The 16948-nt window shown below is 33.9% G+C and overlaps 1 protein-coding gene across 2 annotated transcripts in view; it reads left to right on the top strand.

Moving 5' to 3' along the window:
• PCMT1 (protein-L-isoaspartate (D-aspartate) O-methyltransferase) overlaps positions 1 to 16948 on the top strand; it is a gene marked incomplete at its 5' end in the record, with an annotated part of 47458 nt that overhangs the window by 16726 nt on the left and 13784 nt on the right. For both annotated transcript variants that reach the window (XM_079716357.1, XM_079716356.1), the window contains 5 exons: positions 1924 to 2028; positions 3472 to 3503; positions 12902 to 13006; positions 14838 to 14958; positions 16697 to 16782. In XM_079716357.1, coding sequence (XP_079572483.1) covers positions 1924 to 2028; positions 3472 to 3503; positions 12902 to 13006; positions 14838 to 14958; positions 16697 to 16782 — 449 coding nt within the window. The remainder of the gene's footprint in view (positions 1 to 1923; positions 2029 to 3471; positions 3504 to 12901; positions 13007 to 14837; positions 14959 to 16696; positions 16783 to 16948) is intronic.

Genomic DNA, 16948 nt, shown 5'->3' on the forward strand with positions numbered 1-16948 from the left:
AAGATATATGCACCCCCATGTTCATTGCAGTATCATTTACTATAGCTAAGATATGGAAACAACCTAAATGTCCATCCATGGATGAATAGATATTGATGCTGTGATGTATATATACAATGGAGTATTATTCATCCATAAGAAAGAATGAAATCTTGTCATTTGTAACATGGATGGACCGTGAGGCTATTATGCGAAAGGAAGTAAGTCAGACAGAGAAAGACAAATACTGTATGATCTGACTTACATGTGGAATCTAAAAAAGTAAACAAAAAACCAAGCTCATAGATACAGAGAACAGATTAGTGGCTGCTAGAGGCAGGTGGGGTGCAAAATGGGTGAAGGTGGTCAAAAGATACAAACTTCTAGTTGTAAAATAAATATCATGGGGATGTACAGTATGGTGACTATAGTTAATGAAACTCTGTTGCATATGTGACGGTTACTGAGAGAGTACATCTTAAAAATTCTCAGCACAAGAAAAAAAATTCTGTAACTGTATGGTAATAGATGTTAACTTATTGTGGTCATCATTTTCTAACATATACAAATATTGAATCATTATGTTGTATACCTGAAACTAATATAATGTTATATGTCAATTATACCTCAATTTAAAAAAAAGAAATCTGAAAAAAAAAGTTGCTCATAGTGTAGCCAAATTAAGCAAAGCATGTTTTGATTTAAAAAATTTCTTTCTGGATTGTTAAAGTCAAATTGATACATCTAATCTTACAGATTTTAGAGCTGTAAGGACAAGAACTATGCTATTTTGTTTATTATCACCCTAAGTATGTAGCACTGTGTCTGGTATGTATTAGACAGACAGTAAACTTACTGAGTGAGTTAATAAGGCCTTTATTGAATAATTACTGTGTGCATGGTTAATAAGGGTTATTGAAGTTTAACATATTATATTTAATCTTAAAGAATTGATAGTTGAGGGAGCAAATATATACAGTCAGCCTTCTATACCCATGGATTCTATCTCCATGGATTCAACCCACTGTGTATTGAAAATATTTGAAGAAAAAAAAAGTTCCATAACATTTCAAAAAGCAAAATTTGAATTTGCCGCATGTTTGGCAACTATTTACATAGCATTTACATTGTATTAGGTGTTATAAGTAGTCTAACCATGATTTAAAGTATATGGGAGGAGATGCGTAGGTTATATGCAAAAACTATGCAACTTTATATAAGATACTTGAGCATCCACAAATTTTGGTATCTGCTGGGGTTCTGGAACCAACCCCCTATGGACACTGAGGGAAGACCATATTGACCTTGCTTTCCTTCTTGAAAAATTTGTTTCTCTTGGGCTCTGTAACAGTATATCTGCTTGATTTTCATCTACCTCTGTGTCTGCTCCTTGTCATAATCTTTGCAGGCTCCACTTCCTTTGCATTTCTCCTAAATGTGCACTTTTGTGTATTCTTACCTGGCCACTTTAGTTCACTTCCATTGCTTTAGTTGCCATCTATACAACTAGTAATTTATATCTCTGTTGTAGGTTTTTCTCCTGCGCCCCAGATCCATTTGTCCAACTGACCGCTATATATCTCCATGTGTATGGTCCATTGCTCCTAACTGAGTAAATAACTTGTCCTTTCTTTCCTTAGCTCTGATCCTTGTCTGGGATTTCGCAAATCAGTATATGACATCAACATTTCAACCATTACCCCCCTCCTACCTCCAAATCCAGTCAGTCAGGTATACATTACCTACTAAATATAACTCAAATCCTTCTACGTTTCTTCATCCTTACTTTCATTATGAAAGACCAGGTTGTGATTACCTGAGCCATTGCAACAACTTTCAATTTTGCTCTCTTCCAATCTAGTCTCTACAGTGTAGCCAGAATAATTATTCTAAAATGTCTGATCATGCCACTTCCAGCTTAAAATATTGCTTCATTCATTTCAGAAAATGGAATCATCAAGACAGATAAAGTATTTGAAGTAATGCTGGCCACAGACCGCTCTCACTATGCAAAATGTAACCCTTATATGGATTCTCCACAATCAATAGGTAAGCTTTGGATTTCTGAAAACGTCACAAATTTGACTCATTTACTCTGTAATCTATGTAAGTAAAAATAGGCTGGGACCCAGATGTGTATCTAGTACCTTGCTAATTTGAGTTTTATGCCTTAGTAAGTTTCATAATCCCAAACTTACCCAGTTTAATAAAATGATGTAATATATGAAGTGTCTTTTCTGTTTTCTTAAACAATACATATAAGAATTCTATAAAAATATTCTTAAAACATACTTTAAATGAAAACTTACAGTTTAAGCTATGTGCTGAGTTTTCTTTAGGGTCTTCAGTGTTGACTGAGGTTGGTTTTTGCATTAGCATCAATTTTAAAAATCAGTATTAAAGGGAACGTGTAACTAAGTTATTACTGACTTCTCTGCTTCACTTGCCCTGAATTTTTTGGTTTGTGCTTGTTTTTAGAAAGTTCCATATTTAACTCCTTCTCCTGAAGCAGGTTTTGCTGAACTGCTGAGCCTTGGCAGTGGGCGCCTTTGAGGCTTAGAAGTGCCTCAGGATTCTGTGGGCCAGCTGCCGTGCTGCCTTCTTTTGAAGCACTTTAACAGTCAGCAGAGAAGATCCTAGGGAGCTTCTGAACCCCGAAGGCACCTGCTACCACCGCTCAGTGAAAATTGCTTCAGACGCAGAAGCAGGTAAATAAGTTTTGAGAAAGCAACACTGGAAGAAAAAACTAAAAGCTAAAAATGGAGAAAAGATTGTTTTAATTAACATTAGTTGATAGTGTAAAGAGTAAATTGGGGCCTCCCTGGTGGCGCAGTGGTTGAGAGTCCGCCTGCTGATGCAGGGGATACGGGTTCGTGCCCCGGTCTGGGAGGATCCCATATGCCGCGGAGCGGCTGGGCCCGTGAGCCATGGCCGCTGAGCCTGCGCATCCAGAGCCTGTGCTCCGCAACGGGAGAGGCCACAACAGTGAGAGGCCCGCGTACCGCAAAAAAAAAAAAAAAAAAAAGAGTAAATTGAAGTAGCTTATTAGTCTCTTAAGCTACTCTGATTGCCAGTTCTGTTTTTTTTTAAGGTGCCAAAAATATGAAGCAACTTAATTTTGCAAGGATTTTGCATACTCTGTGATTTATGGAAGCTTATTTTCTTTTTATAAATCTAAAGAAAAAAAATCATAAATTTATCAACTCAACTTAATGAAATTCTTCCTTAACTAACTATATGGGAGAAGAAATTTTTGGAAATAGTGGGACTGTTGTACTGAGCATGCTAGCCTTTGGCATGATTATATTTTCTGATTTTAACTGTGCATGACAGTACTGTAAAGTACAAAATACAAGTTTTATTTCTTGAGATCATAAAAGTGAAAATAATTATTATGAAAAACAACTTATGGATGTTAGAAAAGGAATTACATGGAGTATTTCGTATGTTTTTACAGCTGAATGTATCAGTAGTTCTCTTCTTCTTTTGCAGGGTTCCAAGCAACAATCAGTGCTCCACACATGGTAAGTTAACTTTGGTCATTTGGGTACAAATGGATCACATTTTTCCTCTAAGAGTGCTTTCTTCAGTAAAAACGGTTTAAAGAACATTTTAAACTTTTACTTATATCAGTTTTATCATCTATGAATTATGTAAATTGGTAATGAATTAATAAGAATAATCTTATTCTTAATACAAAATGTGTAGAAGGAACTCTTTTTGGTAGAAACTCATTAAAGTTTTTGGTGGTTGTCATTAGTATCTAATCATGTAAAAATTGGATATAAAAAATTGGATATAAAAGGTTATTTACTTAGAGGTGAGTTAATTAAGGGAGAGAATATTTTTAAAATATAATAGACATATTAAAGAAACCTCAAGTTGAATAATGTTTCATATTTTATTTGGATAATTCATTAGGGACTGGTCACGTATAGCAGTTATGAAGCTGTATAACTCTGAGAAGGACCCGTTTTAAGTTACTTAGCACTTTTAATCTGTTGAGAATTTTCTTGGGTTTTAAATATCAGTTATTTGAATCAGTACTCTGTTGGGTTTTGGTGAAAAGAACAATAGCTTTTCTGATTCTCTGCAAGTATTTGGGGTTGGAGAAGCTCTTATTTAAACTTAAAGCCTTCTTTATACCAAAATAAACTCTACACGTATATTCATAGTGAACTAATAATTTTACTAGAAGAAAAAAATAAGCAATGTATTTATAAATATTTAATAAAAATGACTTTTTAAACATAACAAAAGACCTAGAAGCCATTAAAAAACCTGATATATTCAATATTTTGAAACATTAAAATCTTGGATTTCTGTAGATGGAAAATATAAACAAAATCAAAAGAGGAAAAACTGAGGGAAATATTTGAAATACATATGACAGTATAGGGCAAATCTCCATATATTTACATATATGGAATACATATATACACATGTGTATGTGTGTATCCTATATATTAAGAAGTAAAATACTACTAAGCCCAAAAGGAAGTGGGTAAAGTACAAGAATGTAGTTCATAGAAAAAGAAATACAAATGACATTGGCATTTAAACAAATGAAAAGACGTCATCTTCACTTATATTTAGTGAATTGCAAATTAGCACTACAATAAAGTACCATTTTTCTCCTATCATCAGAAATTAAAAGTTTATTACTTTGTATTAGAAAAGGGAAACTGACAAAGTATTTTTTTGGTTGGGAAAGTAAATTGATAGTGTTTTTGGAAGGCAATTTGGCAATAGCTAAAACATGTGAGATGAATATACCTTAGACTCTCCAGTTTTATTTCAAGATATTTATCCCATAAAATATTTGCACAAGTACAAAATAACTGAGGATATTTATTGGCACTTTATTTATAATAACAAAAAAATAACAGTAATCACTAATAGTCCACTAATAGTGGATGGTTAATAAATTATAGTGGATCCATACAGTGAAATACTGTGAAGTGAAATGAATAAAGTTCTGTAAATACGAATATGGCAAGATCTTCAAGAAACACCATAAAAGTAGAGTGCAGAAGAGTATTTAGAGTTTTTCTTTTACTTATGGAGTAGGAATGGTTTTTGTACGCATTACCTATTCAAAGAAATTAATGATTAACAAAAAAAATTGTAGTCTTAAGATCCCTGAATACGGTTTGAAGTGCTACTTAAAAAGAAAAATTTATATAGAAGTATTCGTTTAATTATAAAAGTTATTTTTGAGAATTGGTACTCAACATGTTTGGGAAATTGCCTGGAGGGGTATTTTTCAGATAAATGGGAAATACTGCATGAAATTTTTCTTTTCTCTGAAGTGTGGTGCTGAGTGTCCAGTTCACTACCAAATGAGACGTGGCACCAACTCCACGGCAAATGGTGCATTTTTAAACAAAAATAATAGCTTTATTAAGATATAATTTATCCTTTTTTAGTATACAGTTCTGTGGTTTTTAGTCTGCTCAGAGTTGTACAAACATTACTACTATCTCAATTGAGAACATTTTCATCACCTCAGAAAGGACCCCTATACCTGTTTAGCAGTCAGTTCCCATCCCTCATTCTTCAGGTCCTGGCAACTACTAACCTGCTTTTTGTTTCTATGTCATTCTAGACATTTCACATAAATGGAGTAATACAATATGTGGCCTTTTATCACTGCTTTTTATATTCTGCACAATATTTTCAAGGTTTATCTATGTTGTAGCATGCTTCAGTATTTCATTTCTTTTTGTTGCCAAATAATATTACATTGTATGGATATACCACATTTTGTTTACTCATTCATCAGTTGATGGACATCTGGGTTCCTCCCACTTTCTAGCTACTATGAATAATGCTACTATGAACATTAGTTTACAGGTTTTTGTGTGCATATGTTTCCAGTTCTCTTGGGTATATACTTGGGAGTGGAATCTGCTGGGTCATATGGTAATTCTGTGTTTAACATTCTGAGGAACAGCCAAACTATTTTCCAGAGTGGCTGCACCATTGTACAACCCCGCCAGCAATGTATGAGGTTTCCAATTTCTCCACTTCCTTCTCAACACTTGTTATTGTATGTTTTATTTATTTTATCCATCCTGGTAGCTATGAAGTGATATCTCATTGTGGTTTTGATTTGCATTTCCCCAGTGATAATGATGTTGAGCATCTTTTCATGTGCTTATTGACCATTTCTGTATCTGCATTTAATGAACCTCAAAGTCACAGGTTTGGAAGTAACTACAACCCTGGAATATTTTCCAAAGTCTTACTTACAGAAAAATGTGAAATGGCACCCTGGTAGCAGTGAACATATTTAGCATCCAGATATTGAACCCCAAATTCCATTTCTTGCTAAAAAAGACTAGAGCTTCATGGAAAAGTGACTAAATTCCAGAAAGTGAAGAAGTCCTCAGAGGCTAATCGGGTAATGGCAGGAGGACACAGGAGCAGGTTTAAAGAGACTCCCAGAAGCCACATTGGAGACAATTTGAGAATCAAAAAATGCTAGATAGTGAAGATAATGGATTATAGCACAGTGAATTCAGAAACAAAAATCTCTGAGTCCATAGGGATTTAAAAATAAAATAGCAAGATGGGGGAAAAAATGAGAAACAAGAATACCAATTATGTGTGGAAAGAATAATAGAATTTTAAAAATCAGTTCTTTGTAATTATCAGTGTAATAATTGAATTAGGCAAAGATCATCAATTAGTCTAAAACCATTAAGAGGAAAGTTGTTGGGGAACAGAAATATCCATGTAGTCTCAAATTGTTATTCGACATATTACTTGTTAATTACAAAGAGAAAAATATGCCTTGAAAATAGAGTGATCTAGTGGTTACCACATTTACTGAGTGGTTGAGCTTGGCAGGTCCAGTAGTGAGATGGTCCAATGTTACATGCATCCTGATGTGATGCAAAGGAGGTGCCCTGCAAGCCCTGTGTGGTGTTCTTGCTCAAGTTCTTTGATCTAAATCTAACCGTGAGGAAATGGACACATCTAGAATGTTTGTGGTATTATGTAGGACAACTGGACAGGTCTTTTAAAAGGAGTCAGTGTTCTGATAGACAAAGGAAAGTGGTGGATGGAACAGAGTTGGGGGAGAATATTCTAGATTGGCACATGCAGTGCATGAACTTTGAATGGCTTGGTGGGGGAACAGCTGTAAAGGAGATTTGGGAGACAATTGAGGAAATTTGAGTGTGGTGTTTATGTTGGATGATACTAAATTAATGAGTTTCTTGAGTGTGGTAATGGTGATGTGGTTGCAAAGGAAGATGTCCTAGTTTGTTTTTTTGGCAGATACATGCTGAAGTATCTAGGAGTGTAGTGTTTTGATGTCCACAGCATATTTTCAGATGGTTTGGTAAAATAGTATGGCACAATATAAATAGTTGGTGACTATATGAGGAGAAAAGGATGTTCATTGTATTTTCTGTGGGTTTGAAATTTTTCATAATTATAAAAATGAACTTTTAAAAAACTTAATTTTCAGATTTAGAAATGAGCCTGGATTATCCAGAAGAATATTAGCTATAGTGATAAAAGCATGTAAAAAGCTAATAATTGTGATTGAAGGCCTTGACATTTTAAATCTGAATGGGACTTTCATAATAATTTAGCATACCCCTCTTTAAAGAAACAAATCTTATGCAAATGTAGTACTGAAAAAAAATTCCTGAGTTTCTTTTGGAATTAAGTTGGGACAGTACTGCCTATAGATTAGGGATTGGCCCCTTACAGAAGTCCCTTCTAGTCCTTTCATTTTTGGACTCAGGAAAGCCCAGGTGTTATAGGAGTTATTTTGTTTCTTTGATTACTTCATACAAATATGATACTTGTTATTTTATTAATGGAAATTATTAAACTTTCAGGGGATACTGATCATTGAAAAAAATCTGATAAAAGCTTCTTCCTGAAAAAAGTTCACGAACTCTCTCTTATTAGAGACTCCATTCTTCGGGCTAAGCCTCTTGTCTAAGAACAATAGCTTTGACTAAATAAAATGTCCCCAGTAGTTTCCTCAGTAAAAGTTAATCCAACGTGTCTCATAGAAACCTCATTAGCTAACACTTTCTTGTTCCACTGGTTGATGTTCATAATGATGGTTCAGAGATAGTATTCCACTGTATCATTTTGAAGCATCAAAGAAAGATAAGGTTAGTCAGATATTTTTAAAATCTTTGAAACAATCTCAAACTTACGGGAAAGTTGCAAGTACACTGTCAAGGACCTTTCTTTACTCCTTTTGAGAGTAAGTTACTGAAATGATGCCCCATCACTCTTGAATACTTCAGGGTGTACTTTATTTCCTACAAAGGACGCTCTGCTATACAGCCACAACATAACCATCAAAACCAGGACATGAACATTGACACATTACTACCATCTAATCTTCAAACTCCTTTTCAGTTTTTCCCGTTGTTCCTTTGATGTCCTTGATAGCAGAAGGATCCAGTGCTGAATCACTGCGCTTTTAGTCTCCTTCGATCTGAACCAGATCCTCAGCCTTTCTTTGACTTTCATGGCCTTGACTCTTTTGAAGAAGTCAGGCCAGTTATTTTGTTGATGTCCTTCAGTTTGGGTTGTCTAGCGTTTCCTCATGATTCCATTCAGGTTATGCCTCTTTGGTGGGAAGATCACAGACGTGATGCCGGGTTTTCATTACGTGTTGTCACAATACAGTTTTGATTTGTCCCATTACTGATGTTGTTCACTTGATTAAGGTGGTGTCGGCCAGCCTTCTCGGCTGTAGAGTTACTGTTTTTGGCTCTTGTCATTAATAATTATTTTGTGAGGGGGTACTTTGAGATTATGTGTCTTTTCCCTATTTATTTATTTACTTATATCAGTATGCATGGTTTCCTGTCTTTTCCCTTTCCACATTTAACTTCTAACAGTGAAAACCATGGTTCCTTTTTCCTTGATACATTTATTTATTTGATCAATCCGACTGTATAGAACCAATTTCCCGCTGCTGTCACTTTCTCCCCCCACCCTCCTCATACCGCCCCCTCCTCCATCATTTATGTCTGACACCTGGCACTGGTCCACTGTGTTGTGCAGAAATCCTCCTCGTGTAGCTTGGATCCTGACTCCTGTTTGGATCTGCTTCCCTATGTGAACACAGACGCCCTCCTCATCCTGCTTGGGCTCTGACACTTCTAACTGGACACTGCAGCTACTCTCTCTGCCACCTGGGTATGGGCAACTACCTTACTCAGCCCAACTTAATGGCTTTAGGATCGACTTGTTCAGAAAGGGACTGGATGGGACAGGATACCAGGAGAAAAGGGAAAGGAGGGTAGTAACCAGATTTTTTTGATTAACCAAGTCATCTTGTTCTCTAACCAAGCAAAAGAGGGAAGCCACTGATTATTTGACAGTTATATGCAAGATTCCTAAGAGAGAGTTTTTCCAAAAATACACTAAATGGAAGTAAAAGATCAATTAACTGTTAATTGTACCTTTACAAATGACTTCGAAGTACCTTAATAGCAGCATCAGGTCATTGAGCTGTAATGGTTGAATTTTCATTAATGTGAATATTATACCTTTTATTCGTAAATCCTTTAGAATTTATAAAGTACTTTCATACTTCATCACTTTTGTTCACAATGGTACTGCTATGGAGAAGGCAGAATAGGAACAACTTTTTTCTCTCCATTTTAATGATGTGGAAACTGAGGAACAATGAGCTAAAAATAATTTCCAAAGTCAAGGGGTAATAAATGCAGAACCAGTAGAATCCAGTACTTTGAACACTTAATCCAGGATTCTTTTTCATAGTACTAGTGGTTTCCATTCATTAGGCAAGAAGCTCTTTGCAAAAGAATCTATATGAAAAATTGAAAATTTTAGTTATTTCTCTGTTACCCTTTTACCAAACACACCAACCACCGGTCTACATTTGTGTGTAACTCCTAAAGGGTTCTGTGGAACCTTTATGACTTTCTGGAACATGGTTTGAAAATCCTTGGATTATATGAGGCTACATCTATTAATGGCCTTCTCCCCTTTTTATGTTAATTGTGAGAAAAGATAGCCTTAACATCTTTTCTTTTTAACTTTTTAATATGGAAAATTTTCAACACCACACATGCAAATAGAATAATATAATGAACCCTCAAGTAGCCATCACCCAACTTCAGTAATTACCAAAAATTTGCTAATCTTGTCTTATATAATTGTTTCTCTTTTGCTGAAATATTTTAAAGCAATCCCAAACCTAATATTATTTTACCTCTAAATAGTATAAATCTGAAAGACTTAAAAGCACAACTACAATACCATATCATGACTAACAATGTTCCTTAGTATTATCTTATATTTAGTCCATGTTCAAACTTGGCCAGGTGTTTCAAAAAATTCTTTTACAGTTGATTTGTTTAAATCAGGATCCAAACAAGAGCCTTACATTGTATCTTTTTAGTCTTTTTTAGTCTTTTTAGTCTCTTTTAATTTTAATAGTCCCCCTTTTTAAAATGCCATTTATTAATTGACAAAATTTGTTCATTTATCCTATAGAATTTCCCATATTCTGAACTTGGTTAAATGTTTCCTAGTGGTGTTTAACTTGTTCCTTTTTTTTTCTTTTCAAGAAGACTCCTTAATGGTTCTTCTGTTCATCACATCAGGAGGTACATAAATGTCTGATTCTCCACTTTTAGTGATTGGAATAAATAGTATTTTCAAAAAATTTTTATTAAATTATAATATACACACAATAAAGTGCACGCATCTTAAGTGTACAGCTTGATGAATGTTTACGTGTGTACATATATGTAACCACTCCCCAGATCAAGATACAGAACATTTCCTGCACCCCAAAAGGCTCCCTCAGTCAGAAAGGCCTCTTTTCCTAGTCAACCTCTATCCTCAAGGTAACCAGTATTCTAGCTTTTATCACCTAAGTTAGTTTTCCAGAATAGGGAGTTTCCATTCTATCCTCCATTTTGAATGTTACCTGTTTCTGATGATTAAAAAAAAATTTTTTTTTTAATTTTGGCATAATTTCAGACTTACAGAAATGTTCTAAGAATAGTACAAATGATTCCCGTATACTTTTTACCCATATTCACCAAATGTTATCATTTTACTTCATTTGCTTTATCATTTATTCTTTCTGTCTCCTCCCTCTCTCCCTTCCCCCATATATATATATATTTCCTTTTTTATGAACTCTTTAGGAGTAATTTGTAGGCAGAATACTCTTTACCTTTAAAAATAGGACATTCACTTAAATAACCATAGTGCCGTTGTCCAAATCAGGGAATTAACATTGATTAAACACTTAGCCAATTTACAGACCTTATTTAGATTTCATCAGTTGTTCTAGTAATGTCCTTTATAGGAAAAGAAAGTTGCAGATCAGGAGTTTGAATTGCCTTGTCTTTTTAAATCTGGAACAATCCCTCAGTCTTTTCTTTTATGGTCTTGAAAATGTTTATGAATGTTATAGGCCAGTTATTTTATAGAATGCCTCTCAGTTTAGGTTTGTCTGATGTTTCTTCTTGATTAGATATGAGTTATACATTTTTGCCTGGAATATCCCAGAAGTGATGTATTTTAGCAGATGTCATGTGATGTCAGAGTGTCCCCTTATTGGTGATATTAACTTTAATCATCTGACTGCGGTCGTGTCAGTCAGGTTTCTCCACCAAGAAACTTCTGAACTCCATTGTAAAGTTACTACTTTTCCCTTTTGTAATTAATAAATGTCTGGGGCAAACACTTTGAGAGTATGTAAATATCTTGTTACTCATCAAATGATAATACACTAGTTTTAGCATCCATTTGTGATTTTTGCCTCAATCAGTTATTACTGAAATGGTTGCCAAATGGCAATTTTCTAAGTTCATCATTTCATCTATATTTAAAAACAGTTGAGAACAGTTTCTCCTTATTCTCCATTTATGTATATGTAGAAGGATGTATTTACTTACTGTCACTATGGATTCATGGATATGTATTTTTGTCAACCAAGATCTGATAGTGAATGTGCTTATTGCTACTGGATCTGATGATTTTTAATAATTAATATACCAGGCATTTAAGGACAGCTTTTGAGATAACATTTATTAATTCTAACCTCATATTTTGGAAAAGCACTAAAACGTAAGTTTATAAAGAGGATGGAGTAGAGAAGGCTTTATTTCTTGGTTTAGTCCAAAGCATAACCAACATGAATTTATTTGATTTGTCATTTATATATATGGTAAACAAAAATATATATCCTTTGGCCCCCTTAATTCCACTTGTAGGAATTTGTCCTATAGATATACTTTATAAGATTATTAAAAAGGTTATTACATTATCTTACAGGTACACCTTTTAAGATTATTTTATCTCTTTTGTTATAGAAGATTGAAGCTAACTTAAATATCTCTCATCAGGTATATTTATTACTACAATACATTCATACAAAAATATACTCTTCAGCCTTAAAAAAGAGTGAACACACTGTTTAAATAGTGATAAGGAAGCTCCTTCAAGATATAATAAATTTATAAATGCATATATATTTGCTTATATGTGCATAAAGTGAATATGTTTGGAAGAAATCACTAGAAACTGGTAACATTGGTTGCCTTTAGGGAGTGAGACTGGGGACAGGGGTGAGATGCAGACTTTTCACTGTAAATTTTTTTGTAGCTTTTGACTTTGAATTAATTAAATTAAAAAAATTTGCACACTGGAGATCTAAAATTACTGAACACTTCATCTAAAACACAAGAATTTTAATCAAACAAGAATTTTCTTATACGTAATTCCTGTGTAGATATAAGTATATAATATGTTATGTTTTCATTGTTTTGGTAGATGACAATAGTAGAAAAATTGGTGACAAGTTAGCAACTTTATTTGTATGCCATGGTATATATACTTTATAGAGTTTTGAAAAAAAATGAATACTTGCTTTGTTTTCTTTTGGCAGCATGCATATGCACTAGAACTTCTATTTGATCAATTGCATGAAGGAGCTAAAGCTCTTGATGTAGGATCTGGAAGTGGAATCCTTACTGCATGTTTTGCACGTATGGTAAGAGCTTTATTTACCATTCTGGCCCCAGCAGAAGCATATTATATGATTTGGCTGTGTATTTTTTTCACTAGCAGTTTTCGAAGGTTTTCTATGTTCCTTTTTAAATTCTATTAAGATAGCAGTTAGAATATGTATCACCTAGGATTTCTTTTTGTTGTTGTTGAAGTGACAGAACATTCAGTCAAAGTGGCAGAACTTGAAGGGAATTTATTTGGTTTATATAATGGAAAAGTCTAGAGGTATATCTAACTTCTTGTATGGCTGGATTCAGAAGAAGATCAAATGTTGTTATGGACAATGGGTTTCTCTCTGGTTCTTGGTTTGACTTTGCTTTCCTCCACATGTTGGCTTCATTTTCCGATATGCTCTTCTCTGTGATCACAAAGTGGCAACCAGTAGCCAAACTTCAATCTTCCAAGTACTCTTCTGGCAGAACAGAATACAGCCTGATTTCCAAACACTCCTACAGGTTTATTGGGATTGAAGGAGAGCTTTTTTTACATTAAGAAAAATGCTCTTATAAAAATGCATTTTTTGTTATACTTCAGGTTTTTATCATCAGAGGCTTATCTGGTAAATGACTATCCAGAGTATAAGTCTGGAGGCCCACTCAAGCACCTTGAAGTAAAGGTTTATCTGTGTTCAAATAATCAAATCGGGTTGATTATGAAAAATCTTGTACCTGTAGGCCAGCTTGGAAGGGTATGATTTAGTTAAGTTAGGATTTATGGATCCTTTAGGACTAGAATCCATTTAACTTGCTATGCATATATAACTGGCAGACTACTGGAATATAAGCTCCAGAGAGGTGGGAATTTTGTCTGATTTTTTTTCATTGATGTATCCTAAGCATCCAGAACAGTGCCAGGCACACAATAAGGATTCAGATATTTCTTTTCAGTTGTTTGACTTGTTTTGTACAAGTTAAACCCTCACTAATGGGATGTAACTAAATACTAGAAATGGTATTTAATTAATGACTTGTTCTCTATACTTGACATGTTTATGGTTTCAGAGGCATAATCATTTTTTAAAATATCATTAGATTTCTGAGTTATCTTTTTGAGAATGATACTAATCAGTGTTTTTCACACATTTACCATGTGTTAGTCTGTGTTCTCAGTGCTTTTCCTGTATTCTCTTATTTACTCCTCACATGATTTATGAGGTATGTACCCCCTTCCTCCTCATTTTTCAGTTGAGGAACCTGATTGATGGAATAACTTGTCAGGGTTATATAGTTGTAAGTAAGTGGTGAAACCTAGATGTGAACACAGGTGGTCTGACTTCAGAGTCTTTATTGTGTTAAATTTATTTTACAATTAATATTTATACTTGGGGCCTTATGTATTTTTATATTTCCCACATGTGGCAGTAGAATCAGGTATAGAAATCCCTATACAAAAATTTTTTATGTAACATTTTAATATTTAAAGTCACACTTTTAAGTGGAATTTAAATAAAAATGGTTGCACTAATAAGTACCTTTTAATATTGGTAGCTAAGTCCCACTTCAAGATCCTGGATTTAAAAATTAGAAATTGAAGAAAGCTATCATTTTTCTTAGTATTACAAGTTTTTGTAATTTATTCTAGCTTCTTAATTACTGAAGTATCATTATTCATTTAAGGGTTATAGTTGAGAACGTTGTATTTGCCCAATAATTTATAATAAACTGAGTGTTTAACAATCTAATTGGAGGCTTAAGCTGTTTATTTGTCCTGATTTCTCATTGCAGAATATGACTTTGGATAAAGAAATACTTTAATGCCACTTTAGAAAAATAAACTTAGACCAGTGAACTACTGAATTATTCTTTCACTTCCAGGTTGGACCTAGTGGAAAAGTCATAGGAATTGACCACATTAAAGAGCTAGTAGACGACTCAATAAATAATGTCAGAAAGGATGATCCAATGCTTTTGTCTTCAGGGAGAGTGCAGCTGGTTGGTAAGTATCAGAAAACTTTAAAAATTTCTTCTCTGGAGAATTTTTATTTTCAGAAAAATCCCATGCAAGCTAAATAATACTCAGAGCTAATTATTGCATTTTTTTTTAACATTCACTTTTAAGTACTAAGCAAGAAAAAGCAACTACTCTAAAATGTTACACTGGTTCTACCTTGACCATGGGTGACGTGACTTAACTATTTCAGGAAATGCCATGTTGAGTTCTTTCTTCATTGCTTTTTAAGAAGTAGTATCAAAGTAACAAGTGTCGAATATAAAAAATTTAAACAGTGCAGAGATGTGTAAGATAAAAAAGAAAGCCCCTCTTTTTCCTCCTGAAGTTTTTTAGACATATAAATGTACATATGAGTAAACTGCACACACACATGTTTTTTAAATTGACTTATACTCTACATATTGTCCTTTAGGTTGCTTTTTTCCATTCAGCAGTATGCATGGACACATTTCCATGTGAGCATATTTTATATTGTGAAAAATAACAGACATCAAAATATGCATAAAACATAAATGTGAAGCTTAACAAACACCTGTTTAATCACCACACTGATCAAGAAATGGAACATTATTAGTACCTGGAAAGTTCTCTGCTTGCTTTTTCCTCACCATGACTACCTCCCTTTTCCCTAGTGGTATTATTACTTCTATGCATTTACTACCTAACTGCATTTCCATAAACGATGTTTAATTTAATCTTGAACTTCAGCTAAATGGAACCATACAGTATATATTCTATGATGAATGACTTCTTTTATTCATTATTATGTCTGTAAGATTCATCCTTCTTTTTGCATATAGTTCATTTTTATTGCTGTATAGCATTCTATTGTAGGAACATTACCAGAATTTGTTTATTAATGCTACTCTAGATGGATATTTTGGGTTGTCTGATTTGGAGATATATTCATAATGTACGTAAGCCCAGATGCTTATATACACTCATCATACAAGCACTCATTTCTGTAGGTGTGTTGTTACAGTTCATAGAGTGACCAAAGATACTGCAGAAACTGTTTTTTGAAGTGACTGAACCAACTTACATTCCCAACAGTAATGTACCAGGGTTCCTGTTGCTTCACATCTCTGCCAGTACTTGGTATTATTAGATTTTTCTTTTTGCCCACTTAATGTATGGCAGTATCTCTGTGATTTTAATTTTGTATTTTCCTATTAATCAGTGAGGTTGAACACTATTTCATACATTTGGCCATTTGGATTTCCTCTTTTGTGAAATGCCTATTCAGATATTGACTTACTTATATTTTTCTTTGATTTGTAGGACTTCTATAGACTAGCCCTGTGTCTAGTTGTACATATTATCAATCTCTTCTCCCACTCTGTGAATTGCCTTTTCACTCTCATACTGTACTTTTTTGATAAATAGAAATTCTTAATTTTAATGTAGTCAGACTTACCAATTTTTTTCTAGTGCTTTTTGTATCCTGTTTAAGGCACTCTGAAATCATGACGATATGTCCTTATATTAGTTCTCAGAAGCACTATCATTTTAACTTTTCACATTTAGACCTTTGATCTTTGTGACGTTCATTTTTGTGTATGTATGAGGTAGGGGTCCAAGTATCTATTTTTTCTTTGAATATCCAGTTGTCCCAGCATCTTTTATCTAAAAATCTATCCTTTCCCCACTTTAAATCTCCTATAATTCTTCACACTGCGTAGTTCTATCTGAACAGATTTTTAAAGCATTTTTTTTCTTTCAGTGGGGGATGGAAGAATGGGATATGCTGAAGAAGCCCCTTATGATGCTATTCATGTAGGAGCTGCAGCCCCAGTTGTGCCCCAGGCAGTGAGTTGTTTTTTTTCTGTGTTTGTTGCTTTATTCAACTAAAGCTGTTAAAAATTTATAGGAAATGACTTCTATTGATGTTCAAAATATCATCTGTGTTATGTTGTGCTTTTTTTTTCTTTTTAGTTGATAATTATGCTCAACTTTTTAAAAATTGAAACGCTGT

This window comes from Hyperoodon ampullatus (genome assembly GCF_949752795.1).
Source record: "Hyperoodon ampullatus genome assembly, chromosome: 12".
Taxonomy (NCBI): Eukaryota; Metazoa; Chordata; class Mammalia; order Artiodactyla; family Ziphiidae; genus Hyperoodon; species Hyperoodon ampullatus.